The 12,910-nt window shown below is 42.8% G+C and overlaps 1 protein-coding gene across 2 annotated transcripts; it reads right to left on the bottom strand.

Moving 5' to 3' along the window:
- Window positions 1-138: 138 nt before the first annotated feature.
- Window positions 139-12,770, bottom strand: gpr161a (G protein-coupled receptor 161a). Of its 2 annotated transcripts, none has more exons than XM_064326905.1 (6): window positions 12,151-12,770; window positions 9,650-10,107; window positions 7,448-8,166; window positions 4,571-4,678; window positions 1,877-2,002; window positions 139-1,265 (listed from the first exon to the last, which is right to left on the bottom strand). In XM_064326905.1, the coding sequence occupies exons 2-6, from the start codon at window positions 10,021-10,023 to the stop codon at window positions 967-969; spliced, it is 1,626 nt and encodes a 541-aa protein (XP_064182975.1). In that variant the 5' UTR covers window positions 10,024-10,107; window positions 12,151-12,770; the 3' UTR covers window positions 139-966. The 2 variants fall into 2 exon arrangements, with proteins under 2 accessions (XP_064182975.1, XP_064182974.1); XM_064326904.1 differs by having other exon boundaries at window positions 9,650-10,067; window positions 12,151-12,769.
- Window positions 12,771-12,910: the final 140 nt, after the last annotated feature.

Raw genomic sequence — 12,910 nt, 5'->3', positions numbered from 1 at the left:
ATACAGGTATAATTTTTGGTTTCAGTGGAATGTAGGATAATATTAGAAGTTGGACAATACTAGGAAGAACTGTACTTATAGGTACAACAGGGGTGTGTGTGTGAGAGAAACACTGCATAAGGCACTTCTGCACAGGTCACCGGTACCTAAAATGTTTTAATACAAAACGTTTCAGTGAAAATCCTTACATCAAAAACTTTGTCCTGAACAGCAGTAACAAAATTTGAATACAGTTTCACTACCTACATTACTGTAGACATGCAATGTCTGTCTTTTCACAATATGCAATGCAGTACCATGCTCTTATAATAGCAAATAAAACTCAAGTATTGTATTTTGCACCCCGGATTTGCCATTTCGCAATCACTTTGGCCGTCACAGTCAACGATCAGGCGGTGGGTTCAAATCCAGCTGATCCTCTTGGAAATAGTCAGCCAACTTTCTGGAAGGAGTAGAGTACTCAGTATGCATTTTTTTTCCTCAAGGTTACCATAAAAATAAAAATGTAAAACTAGATCCTACAGACTGGAGTGCAATCATAACAATGCACAAACGGGGAAAACATCCCCTCCCAATCAGTAACATGGATAAACATGTATGCTTGGTCCTATGTTTCAAAACCATGACATTCACATCGTGCTTTGCCTCACAAACACAGGCTAGAAGACGATGGCACACAGCATTCCACGTAACACAGTGGAATGCCATTTGGAATACCTTGATCTGGATTATGAGCAATCGCACAATCCACACATTAGTTCTGTGTAGAGTTCATGATCCTGGCTGTTACAGTTCAGCCAAAGCTCACCTTTCTCACCTGAAATACTTGAGGGTACTAACCCTCACTGCATATTGTTCTGCATTACAGACTTAACTCAAGCTTCCAAAGACACCCCGATGGAAGAATAAGTCCAAAGAAACGACTTATCACACATGCACACGCACACGGACGCAAACACACAAAGACTAGGCACAAATTTCTTCAATTTCTTCGTCCTCTTCCTCGTCCTTGTCATCGTTGACTATTCCTTCATCGATGCTCTCCAGTCTCAGTCTCTGGCCGTCCAGGTATCGGGGTCCCCTGAAGGAGGCCCCCGTGATTCCCAAAGTGGTCCTTGCTGAAAATAAGGCCCCGGACAGGACCTCCTCCCCAAAGAGCTGAACTTTGACATCGCTCTCAATGGCCTTGGCCAAGCAAGATGCGTAGCTGTCCAGAGACTTGTGGATCTCCGCCTTCACTTGGATTGTAGAGGCACTACAATTTTCTAAAAAAAAAAAAAAATACATTCAGATATGGATCATAAATACCAATTCAAAGTTTTGTTAGCTGTGATTGACCGAGGCAAGGTGTCTTAAGTCACGCCTCTGGAGCTTACAGAGTCAAGAGCTTGCATGTTTTGTGAATCGAGAAGGAAACCAGCTCAGACCCAATATAAAAACTGACACTTCAAAATTGTGAATAAATGCTATAAAATCTGTTCATACAGTAAGCTCCATAATGATGCTTTGAAATGGAGTACCATGTATAAAAATGGCTGTCATTTCAACATGGTGAAACCAAAATGTATAAAAGCATCCTTTAATAAAAGTTCAGAATGTGCACTTCAACCACACATGAATTTATTACAAATCTAAAATAGAGGATTACAGAACCTAATCAAGAAAAAAAACATCTTTGTTCCAAACATTAGGGAGCTCAATGTATATACAGCTACTCGAAAGATAATGTCGCTGCACAATGATATTACACTACTGAGGGGAAAAAAACTCAGCATTCTGCTTAGTAATCTGCCTAAAATTCATCAGACAGCAAGTATAAGCTCTCTTAACGCTTGCGTTTCCCACAAAGGTCTGACCCTGCACAGTTAGCGGGTACCTTTGGAATGCTGGTCCACCTGGTCCTCAAAGGTGACTGAGCTCCTCCTCTTGCCGGACAAGAGGCTGTAGTGGGGGGTGTGGGAGTTGTCAGAGGAAAAATTCTCCAGAAGCATGACATCTGTTCCTGCAAAAAAAAACATCGACAAAGCCCTCAGGACCCTGCCCTCACGGAGTGTTGCACTGGAGAACTCAAACATTACACATATAGTCAGTCAGTAGAAGTGAATACATAAATGTTACACAACAAGAAGAGCTGATGGTAAGCGATAAGTGTAGCTACTGATAGTAGAACAGGACATAAACAATAAAGTTAGGCACTAAGGTTGATGCAGTGGGGGGGTTGAGGAAGTAGTACTTTAAGTATTAGATGGGTTTGAGGATAGGGTGTTAGATGAAGAATGCAGTTATAGCTAGTTGCCCCAGCACAGATGCGCAGAGGTCAGTGTTAGTTGAACCAGGAAGCAGCGCTAGTCGTTGCGTTTTCAGTCTTTGGCAGAAGGTTACAGTGACTCGGCCAAACGGCAAGGAAGATTAGAGGCAAGGGGACAGAGAGCCCATGTTGTTCTCCCTCTGACATTTACATATCAACAATGAGGCCCCTGCGCACGTTCCTCGTAACACGCCCTACTAATCGCACCCTGCCAAAACATGACCTGTGCACAAAGAATCCAGGCTGGCTGCCACTGGTGCGGGTGACTGCTTCCGGGCTTAGGGGTTTTTCCTGTTGTCAGCCTACATCGAGCTCTTTTCTATCAATACACATACACAGCGACACACGTTTACAAAGCAAGGACTGAGGTGGGGGTTGAGAAAGGAGGGCTAATCATTTTTCCTGGATTTTGCGCTGCGCTCAAAAAAGAATTCTTAGTTCAATCACTCCGTATGCTGTTGCTCGTGTTTGTTGTAGAAGTAGAAATTTAACCCACTATAGCAACTCCTTTGAAACTTTGCTAATCAATTTTCAAATTAATTTTTTGTCTAGCAAAACCAGTCTTACAAATTGGCATGTTAATATAATTCACATAAATAGTTTCACCAGCATCTGAAGTCATGATAGGCAGAGACCTTGAAGTGAACTGCAAGAGCTAGAGGCTAGGGAAACACAAAACGGATGCGCCTTTCAAGATAAAGTTTAAAAGATAGGAACATGGTATTGACATGTCAAATTACAGAGTGAGATTCACAGAGTACAAAGTACCGCATGCGTGGCCTGCAGATAATTCATTTTGTAATCGTAAAGATAATGAGACGTAGCCACGAGCATGGTTGATGTACATACAGCCTACTTTTTCGTAACACAAGACCTGGAAGTGGCAGACGTCATCAGGCATGTTTGGTCTTAGAAGCTTCATTGTGTCAAGCATGGCATTACATTTACCACACTCTTGTCGTTTTCATTATCACCAGCCAAAAAATACATAAGCATTTCTGTGCAAATTGTTCAACTATACAACGCAATTAAAGTTTTATTATTGCAGTTAGGTTCTTAATGCCCCCCAAATAAACATTTTATTGTGCTGTAATCTGCAAGTGAACCAGCACTGAGGTATGCAGCTAATCAGCTTACCTAACCAGGGCAACTCAGTGGACACAAATACCTGCAAAAATAAAAGCTCTCCAGGGCTGCAGTAACACAACTTGAAAAAACACAAGTATGCCTCTCACCCTCTCCTCTCCTACCCTTTCAGTAGTATGTAGACTATACACAGAGGCACCGGGCTCTTGACAAATCACTTCAGGCAAGTTGAGACGTGTGTCTCACGGATGCTTATAAAGATGACGAGCAGAATGCAGCTGCCCCTGTCTATCTGCGAAAAGGCTCCTCTAACCTCTGAGGGCTCAGGTACAGGGGTCAGAGGTCACTGACCAGTGGGGACTTGGTTTAATAGCTCAATTCTGCACACACAAACTTCAAACAAATCTTTAAAAAGCATTTTATGACGGACTTTCTTCTTTTTTATTATTACCTTTGAATTCCAAGTAGTTGGACGAGTATAGTTTAATGCTTTAGAAATCACAATATTAGTGACAAGTGACCTGATTGTGAAAGCATAAGCCCTTTTCACACATGGAACCAAAAACATTACTTGGCTCAATCAGCCAGGTTAGGTGATGGTTTTCCCTGGTCACATACAATTCTCCTATATGGAAAGATCTTGTGTTGAGTGTTTACACATGACATGACCTTTCTAGATAGATTAGGCAAGGCAGGATGTTGCTTACGATGTTGCAATGCTACAGGTATGTCAGTGGTACGATGTTGCACAAGGTACAAACACGTTTTCTAAATAGGTGATGTTTTTGCGTATTCTCCTCAATTCACCAAGACGCCTGAGAGATTTTAGAAGCTTGGATGAGAAACTGAAGAGAAGCTGAGACTAATATGACGCAGCTAGGCTCCAAAGATGGAGACGCAATATGCAGTTAAAGTCTACAAAGGCTGTTCGGCAACAGAGCGGCTTGAAAAGAAAGAAACAAAAGCTCATTTTGGAATTAATCTCCCTTAACATTATTTTTCATTTCACTTTTTCCAGAATTTTCAAATCCATCACCAAAAAAAAAATGTAATCTAAGAAGGCAGAAAGGAAAGAATGAAGGAAGGAATGCAGGAAGTCAGTCAGTTAATCAGTGCAAGAACCCACCAGAGTCCTGTGAGCAGTTAGTCAGTCAGTCAGTCAGTGCATGAACCCACCAGAGTCCTGTGAGAAGCTGAAGCCGGTGTCTCCAGTGCTGCTGCTGTGGCCTAAGAGCTGGCCTCCACCAGCCAGCATCGCCGTCAGGTGTGGAGACATACCCAGATCTGCAGGATGATATGACAGTCAGCCACGTGACAGAAAACACTCAGTTACATTACAATACAGGCACAGTAACCCAGGTAACACAATACACATTTAGCCACATAACACAACATACGGTCAACCACATAACGCACAGAATCGGCCACATAACACATCACACAGAATCAGCTACATAACTAATCACACAGTCAGCCACATAGCACAACACACTCAGCAAAAAGCAGCAATACCCAGACCTGCAAAACAACACAATCAGTCAGTCAGACATATGGCAGCATTTTCCATCAGGTGTGGTGACATTTCCAGAGCTACAGGATGACATGAGTCAGCCACACAACAGGACACACTCGCTCACACTGAGAGCTATACTCAGATCTGCAGTATAACACAACGTCAGGTAACAAACACAACAAACACATTCAGCCATATAACGCAACACACAGTCAGATACAAAACATAACACACTCAGCCAGAAACAGCTATAACCAGACCTGCAAGACAACACGATCAGTCCCTGATAACATGCCTAATAACATAACACAGTCCATCAGCCAGACAGCTATACCCCAGTCTGCAGAATAACAGTCAGTCAGACAACACTAAAGCTGGGTGGTATCCAGATTTTGACACTATCATACCATTAATGGTTCCATTAGCTGTCCATAACTGACTGCACAGCCTTTTTTACCTTACATAAGTGCAATGGGTCTTTTCTTTAACAAAATGAAGCCACTGCACATATGTCTGCATGACAGTTTTATGGCAACACTCAGTGGCAACATTTTCCTATGACATTCGCACTGTGGCAAACAGAAAAGATTTGTACTTGACTTGGGTATTCCCTGGCACAGGCTATACCCAGGTGTGGGCTACACATTCCATTCGAAATTACATACTGCAACAACAGGCTCCTTTCTTTTTAGTTCCATCTATTTTCCTGATCAAAATATATCCATACAGTAAGCTAGCTATATCTAAATCTAGCCACATAGTAAGCTATCTATATCAAAATCTATCCAAATGGCAGGCTTGTGATAGCAAAAATCTACCCATACAGCTAGCTAGTTATGACAACATCTATGCATAGGCCTATAGCTAGCTAGTTATAACAAAATCTATTTATATAGCTAACTAAATATAGGAAAATATATCCATATAACTATATTAAACCTTTTTAATTTGACTCCTCAACTGCTGCAAATTGTATACCGCAGCTACAGGGTCGCACAGTTTCCATAAAAACTGGATCTTTTTTCCATAAGAACTGAAAATTGAAATGGACATAAAGGCCTACTGTACAAAAAATGAAATATTTCATAGTGAAATAGTCCAACCCTAAACAACACAGTCAGTCACTCATAATGGTAAAAAAGTAACTTTTCCCATAAAAAAATAATAAAATAGGCTATATAGTTTAAATCACATTGCTTCCCACCCCCACTGCAACGTAGGCCACAGCACATGTTATCGCCAAATGATGACCTAATGTGTTTTTCAAACGCGTCTCTGTTCGACATCGTCAGCATCTGCAGAGGACTCATTCAGCAAAAAAAAAAAACTATTTCAATGGAGCTCAGAACAAATGGCGAAACTGCCCAAATCCTTTCAGCACAATGGCCGGACTTAAAAGACTGGACTGAATGACGGGATGAGGGAAAAGTAGGTCAACATGTGGCGTTTTGAATGTCGACACAGCAAATTGGTTTGGCTTCACCCAGACAAACCAATCACTTATTTTAAATTTCATTTTTTTAAATTTAATGCAGGAACAAGAAAATGAATGTGAAGACAGGGCGACGGCTGCCTTCTGCTCTCAGGAATGCTACATGCTTGTCACTGGGGGCTTTTGTTTGCTCGCTTTTTTTTTGGGCCCGAGGAACATTTTTGCTTTCCAAGCTTCGCATAGGCTAGGCTTTTATATGGCCGACACAAAAATGCCATTCATCCACATTCCTTTGATGTGGTTCCCCCTGGAAGTGCAGACTTCTGAGGGCAAGGATTCCCAAATGGCTTCGATTCAGCAGCTGGCTGAGAGGACCCTTGCTGGTAAAAGCAAGCAAAAAAAACCGCCTTGTCGGAAGTCTCGCTACAGACCACAAACGTTATTTAAGAAACTCCAGAGGGTTCCCTAAACTTATATTCCCACAGGTTGACCGCTTTATTTTTGCAGAAAAACAAGCATTTATTCTGTGCCGTTTAAATTACGGTCTTCCCTGCTAGCGTTGTCTGTCTGAGACCGTTCCCTTCAGGCTCTACAATTACCCAGCCATTATGCCTGAGCAGATGGGAGAAGAGTCAAATTCACACCCGTCTCTGTGATGTGAAAAAAAGTTGGTAGAAGAGAAAATGACTTCGCTCAAGGCTGAGAATAACACCGAGAGCTTGAGGAGAATAGCAGGAGGACATCACTGCTTCAAATGGTGCGGACACATTGGCTTTAATAAGCCAATGTGCAGCACACGCAGATACCCTGGTGCAGCTGTAAACATACTACATATAAACACTGCCATGCAGAGACAGCGGCTTTAATAAACACACTGACTGCAGTGCAGGTACTGCTAAACAGATCAGGATCGGGGTCCGTTCAGGTTCAACTCAGTCAATTCAGGAATTTAACACATTCATCAATTGAAAAATCCCATATAGAACATTACTGGAATTTATATATTAATGAATTGAATGAATTCAGTCAACTGAAAATAAAATTGACCCCAACCCTGCTGTAGACCCCCTGACCACGATACAGACATGCACTGGCCCGACCCTCTCACCCGTGATGCGGTTGGATATGCTGAACAGTCGGGACGTCCTGTGCCGGGTTACGAAGGACTCCCGGTAGTAGCGGTCCCCGAAGCACATGCCGAGGAGCTCCTTCCGCACCGTCTTGTTCCACAGCCCGTATATGAGCGGGTGACAGATGGCGCTGGTGAACGACAGCCAGGTCACCAGGGTCTCCAGGCGGGGCGAGACGCTGCCCTTCCCCCACAGGGCCTCGGAGCTGATCACGGCCACGTAGGGGCCCCACGTCACCAGGAACGTCCCCAGGACCACCAGGATGGTGACGAAGGCCTTGCACTGGCTGCCCGAGTACACCAGGCTCTTCCTGCTGCTGTTGGAGGAGGTGGAGGTGTTGGAGTTCTTCCGCCCGTTCTTCTGGGCCCCGCCCGGCTCCTCCTGGGCCACCACCGTGCCGCAGTGGACCTTGCGGGCCTTGACCCGCGCCACCCGGAAGATGACGCCGTAGCAGACCAGCATGGCGGCAAAGGGCAGCAGGCTGCACCAGGCCACCCAGAAGGCCGTGTAGCTGGCCTCGCGGTGCCAGGCGGCCGTGCACGTCCACTTGAAGCGGTCAAACTCGAAGGCGGACCAGCCGAAGAGCGGCGGCAGGCAGCCCACCAGGGAGTGCAGCCACACGTAGACGATGGCCACCGCCGCCCGGTTCCCCGTGATCTTCATGGGGTAGACCATGGGGTACAGCACGGCGTAGTACCTGCCCAAACACACAACTGACGTCAGGCTTTTCAACAGTGGCTAACATGCAGTGGGTTTACATGCAGTTTCCTAACACTATAAATACTGCATATTTGTTTATTACTATGTTTTTAATTCAAGTTTTAACACAACATTTGAATGTGCATTAGGGTGGGTCTGAGAAAATGCATAATTTGTTAATGAAGTCGGTTGCCAGCTCAGAAAGTTTGGGAACCAACTGCCACAGACAACTTGCCCAAACATACACACATGTACAGCAATGGTGTTCACCTCACCTAGACATGTGGTCTAATACACAGCCACAGAATTAACCAACGGCTGCCAATCATTCTGGCAGTTAAGAAGCAAACCAGCACTTCCAAAGGGAAGACTACAGTTTGCTCACAAATGTGGGGAAATCTAGCTTTTTTAAGCAGACTGCGTTCTCAGTCTGTAAAGTGTTTGGCAAACAATAGCTTACATTCACTACCACAGGTGCACAACCTTCTATGTTATTAGTTGCAAATAATGAATATGAATCATGAGTTTGATCCCAGGTGGATGAGGCCATTTTAAAAATAATGAACAGTTCAGTTGCCGCTGAGAAGAACAAAGATGCTGCACAAGAATAATACAAGAAGGAAAATACATTTTGAGTCTGGCTCCTCCCAAGGTTTCTTTCAATTGTTCCACCAAGGGAGATTTTCCCTGCAACTGTTGCCCTTGGCTTGCTCTGGCGGGGTTCTAGGCCAGAATCTGCTGCAAAGCTTATTGGGGGAAAATAATTTTTTTTAAAATATTTATATTATATTTTATTTGATAAAAGTTCAGGAGAAGGATCAATGCAGATAAACCGAATATGGGTGTGAACTCTTTTCGTCAATGTATCATGCAATGAAGACAGGCTGTTTTGCATCAATATCTGTGGAAAATGCGATTCACATAAGGTAAAAAATGTTTTGTGGTCATTAGATTGTGACAAGCTCTCAGTGAGCTCCAAAAAATGTTTCAAATAGCCTACCCCATACGAGACAAATGGCAAGAACCAGGTAAGCAATATACTGGTAGTAAGGAGGTTGTTGTGACTCATGCTGTAGAAGGCTAGGATACACATCCAGAATGTAAAAGGTTATTTCATTTAAATGAAGAAAAACTAAAAGAAATGTTATTAAATAAGCACAAAAACACCCCATCGTGCATCAGTGGTTAAAAACAATTTCCATTGACAACTCAAGGAAAAACAGCGCCAGACCTGACTATCCACATTTCCAAACCAGCAGTTTTATGTGCATAATCACTACAGCCCTACGTGGAAGTTAACTATAATGTAACTATAATGATCTAGAACCAAGACATCATCAAAAATCCTTAACGACGATCATATGTGAATATAGAAAAACATCACACAGCAGCAGAAAAACCTGAACTTATGACACTGGATAGAGGTGCTTTGGGGGTGGGGAGACGCAGGCTGAAGAGGAATGCTACGACCTGCGCCGTACCTGTCTATGGCAATGGCCCCCAGGGTGAGCATGCTGGCCGAGCTGATGAGCAGGTAGAGCAAGGCGGTGAAGTTGCACCACACGACCCCGAACATCCACTCGCGCCGGACCGAGCTGGCGGCCACAAAGGGCAGGACCAGCACCGAGAGCAGGAGGTTGGACAGCGTCAGGCTGAAGACGAACTTGTTGCTGGGCGTCAGCAGGTAGGGCTTCTTGTACAGGGTCACCACGATGAGCAGGTTGCCCAAGCAGACGAGGAGGGCGATGGCCACGATGAAGACCGACTCCACCACCGCGGCGGCAGCCGCTCCGTCGTCATCGGCGACACCCGCTGTGACGTTCCCCACTGACGTCCCATTCCTGCTGCCGTTCATTGTGGGTAACCGGAACGCCGGAACCGGGGGCTCATACTGGGCATCTGGCAGGGATGGAGGGCACGAACACTCACTCTCATGTCACTGATAAAACAGTAATAAGAAAGCTGTGATATCACTTTAGGAGCTCCTTTTTAGATTTTTACACATTTAGCAAATGCCTTTATCCAAAAGCAACTTAACAACTTACAATTTTTACATAAAATCCATTTATACAACCGGCCATTTTAATGAAGTAATCCAAGCGAGTTGCCTTGTTCAAAGATATATTTTACTGAAAAAGCATGATACATTTTCTGGCTATACCTCCAGAATACCTGTAGAAATTACCAGGAAGTAGACAGAAACTGACTGACTGAACAACATGGGTATTGTTGGTTGTGACAATGCACTCTGTTATTGGTGGAGCTCCTCCCTATTTTCTACAGGTAAGATGGTATCGCAACTGCCTTATCCTGATATCACTATTCCTACCTACACACTGACCAGGGTGTTCCATTAGCACACCTGCTTGCAATATGCAGAGAAACGTAGGGGAAAACTGAAGGTATGTTAGCAGACCTTTGGGTAATGGCTAATACTGAGAGCCATACTTGCTGACCTAATATCTTCCATTACCGAGTTTGCCTGAAATTCTCCAATGGAATACAATGCAGTCATGTTTCATAGCCAGGTTTCTTTAGTCCTCCCAAGATTTAAGATTTCAAAAGAAAGAAAAATGCCAAGTTTCTTTATTTTAGGATTGTTCATCAGTGTCATCAGATCTGTTAGTAAAGTCTTCCTCAGTCACAACGTAACATTGCCTGCTTTGAGGTTAAAGGGCAAATTATGGAAAACCACTTCCTGTATACAGACTGCTGATGATTTAAATCAGTCTTTGTAACATTTGTTCATAAGTAAATGAAGTATCAATGTAATAGACATTATTTTAACTATAGTACGATTTTTTCTAATTAATCCTTGCAAATGCAATTGGTTTCACACTAGTGTCATTTAAATAATTTCTGAGATTATGATCCCTCCAATGAACCCCAGAGGATAAAGAGTGGAGGAAAAAAGTCAATGCTCTCAGTTCACAAAATCAGGAATTTATACAAGCGTGTATCACATCAGTTACAGGTGTAACTCAACTGCTACTGAATAAAATGCAGCTTGACTAGTAAAGCCTGTGAATTTCCCATATACATACGTAGAGGCATACAGCTGTCCACAGGTTTGATATGCATTTTAAAATTTTAACAGCCAACGGTTCAATAGCAATTATTTAAAAATTATTTGACCACAAAACTCATAGCTTATGTTGTGGAGTCATTAAGGTGTTCACAAGTTTTAACGTGATTTTATTCATTTAGAAGTGAAACTAGCCTATGTGTGTACACATTGTTAATGGAATTCCTATGTAGTTTGGCGTCAGGGCATTCTTGCCCTAAGGACTTCACAAATTGGCAGCTGCTATATTTGGAAGTCGATTCTATGTTTTACCCCATAGTTCTCCCAAAATATTGCTGGGCCTCATTCCTTTAATGGCCCGGGGATTTCCTGAAGTCTAGCCAACCGATTCCTTTGAAACCGATACAAATAAACGAAACAGAGAGAACCTTCCCATTTAAAAAAGTGGCTATGCACTGGAGTATTACAGTTACGGTATATGAAAATCTCATACCCTCGATATTTGAATGTTTACAACCAATATAAACACGTTTCGTGTACTTTCCATTATTTAGTTTACGATAGCCTATGCTAAAATGTCATGTAAAATAGTAAAGCGAATTCCATAAAATACAATAAAAACATGCAGTCAGTTCGTGTTTTAATTCTCAGATTGCAGAACATTTTTCTGTGAAAATTACATTAATCTGACTTGAGTCTTATGTGAACAAACATGCAATGTTAACGTGCGGGTTTCCACACAATAAATACACTCCAGTTATGCAACGGTCAGTGTTAAATTTCGCTCGGGAAAAGTTATGGTTATGTATGCAACTTTATGTACTTGTAAACGTATCCAGCCTGATTTAAGTCCCCACATGTATTAGTTCACGACGAGAAAGTGGATCACTAGCAAAAACTTTCCCTTCTTTGTCCGCACGATAACCATCCTCTTTCCTCCTTCACCAGTTCACTCACCTCGTACGCGCTGTTGCAAACTTGCATCTCCTCCCGAACAAGATTCAAACAAACAGGCTAAAATTCCTTAGTGGGTCGGTGCTATTAAAATATACATTTATTTTGTTCCTGTACTCCAAACTCCCTACTTAATCGGCTGATTTAAATCAAGACAGGCAGTTCCTGGCAACAATGGCGTCCGACTCTCTTAGTCCGTCTCCCTCTCAGTTCTCCCTCCTAGCTGGCGAGTTCCCCCATCTCAACAACGCTGCTAGTGGGTGGTCTGGTATGGCTGCAGCAAACTAGCAAGCAAGCTATCTGATTTGCCCCAGGGTACCAAGACAAATAGGCCATTCCATAGGAAACGTGCTCTGAAATGTTCCCTTTGGATTGCCTGATTGCTTTAAATGTGTTACTTTTGCAAGACATTCGTTTAAGTGAGTTAGTCAACGTTAACTAGCTACTTTATACTTCACTTTCTCCACAATTTATTGCATCAGGCCAAAAAAAAAAAAAAAATAGAAATTGATGTTTAAAAATTATATTAACCGATGACATGTTTAAATTAACTTTAATAATGAATACATTTAATTATAAGTTTTAGTTACAAGCTAGTAGTAGTAGTTTCAGCACTCTGGACCACCAAGATAGATCAAACATTCCCGCAGTAAACTTTACCCTTGTCACGTGAAGTAATCTCAACCTATCAGCTATGAGAATTTAAATTGTTTTTCTCCTCGCATACAACGCGCACTTGTCGTTGATTGGGTTTTATTGCCTA

This window comes from Anguilla rostrata, chromosome 3, assembly GCF_018555375.3.
Source record: "Anguilla rostrata isolate EN2019 chromosome 3, ASM1855537v3, whole genome shotgun sequence".
In the NCBI taxonomy this organism is placed as follows: Eukaryota; Metazoa; Chordata; class Actinopteri; order Anguilliformes; family Anguillidae; genus Anguilla; species Anguilla rostrata.
The sequence above is the reverse complement of the archived record's forward strand: the minus strand, read 5'-3'. Positions and strand labels throughout refer to the sequence as shown.

Coding starts and splice junctions, on each gene's coding strand:
- gpr161a (XM_064326905.1), bottom strand. CDS start 10,023: ATGAACGGCAGCAGGAATGGGACGTCAGTGGGGAACGTCACAGCGGGT. Junction 8,167..9,649: donor GGGGCCATTGCCATAGACAG/GTACGGCGCAGG, acceptor GTGTTTGGGCAG/GTACTACGCCGTGCTGTACC. Junction 4,679..7,447: donor CATATCCAACCGCATCACGG/GTGAGAGGGTCG, acceptor ATCATCCTGCAG/ATCTGGGTATGTCTCCACAC.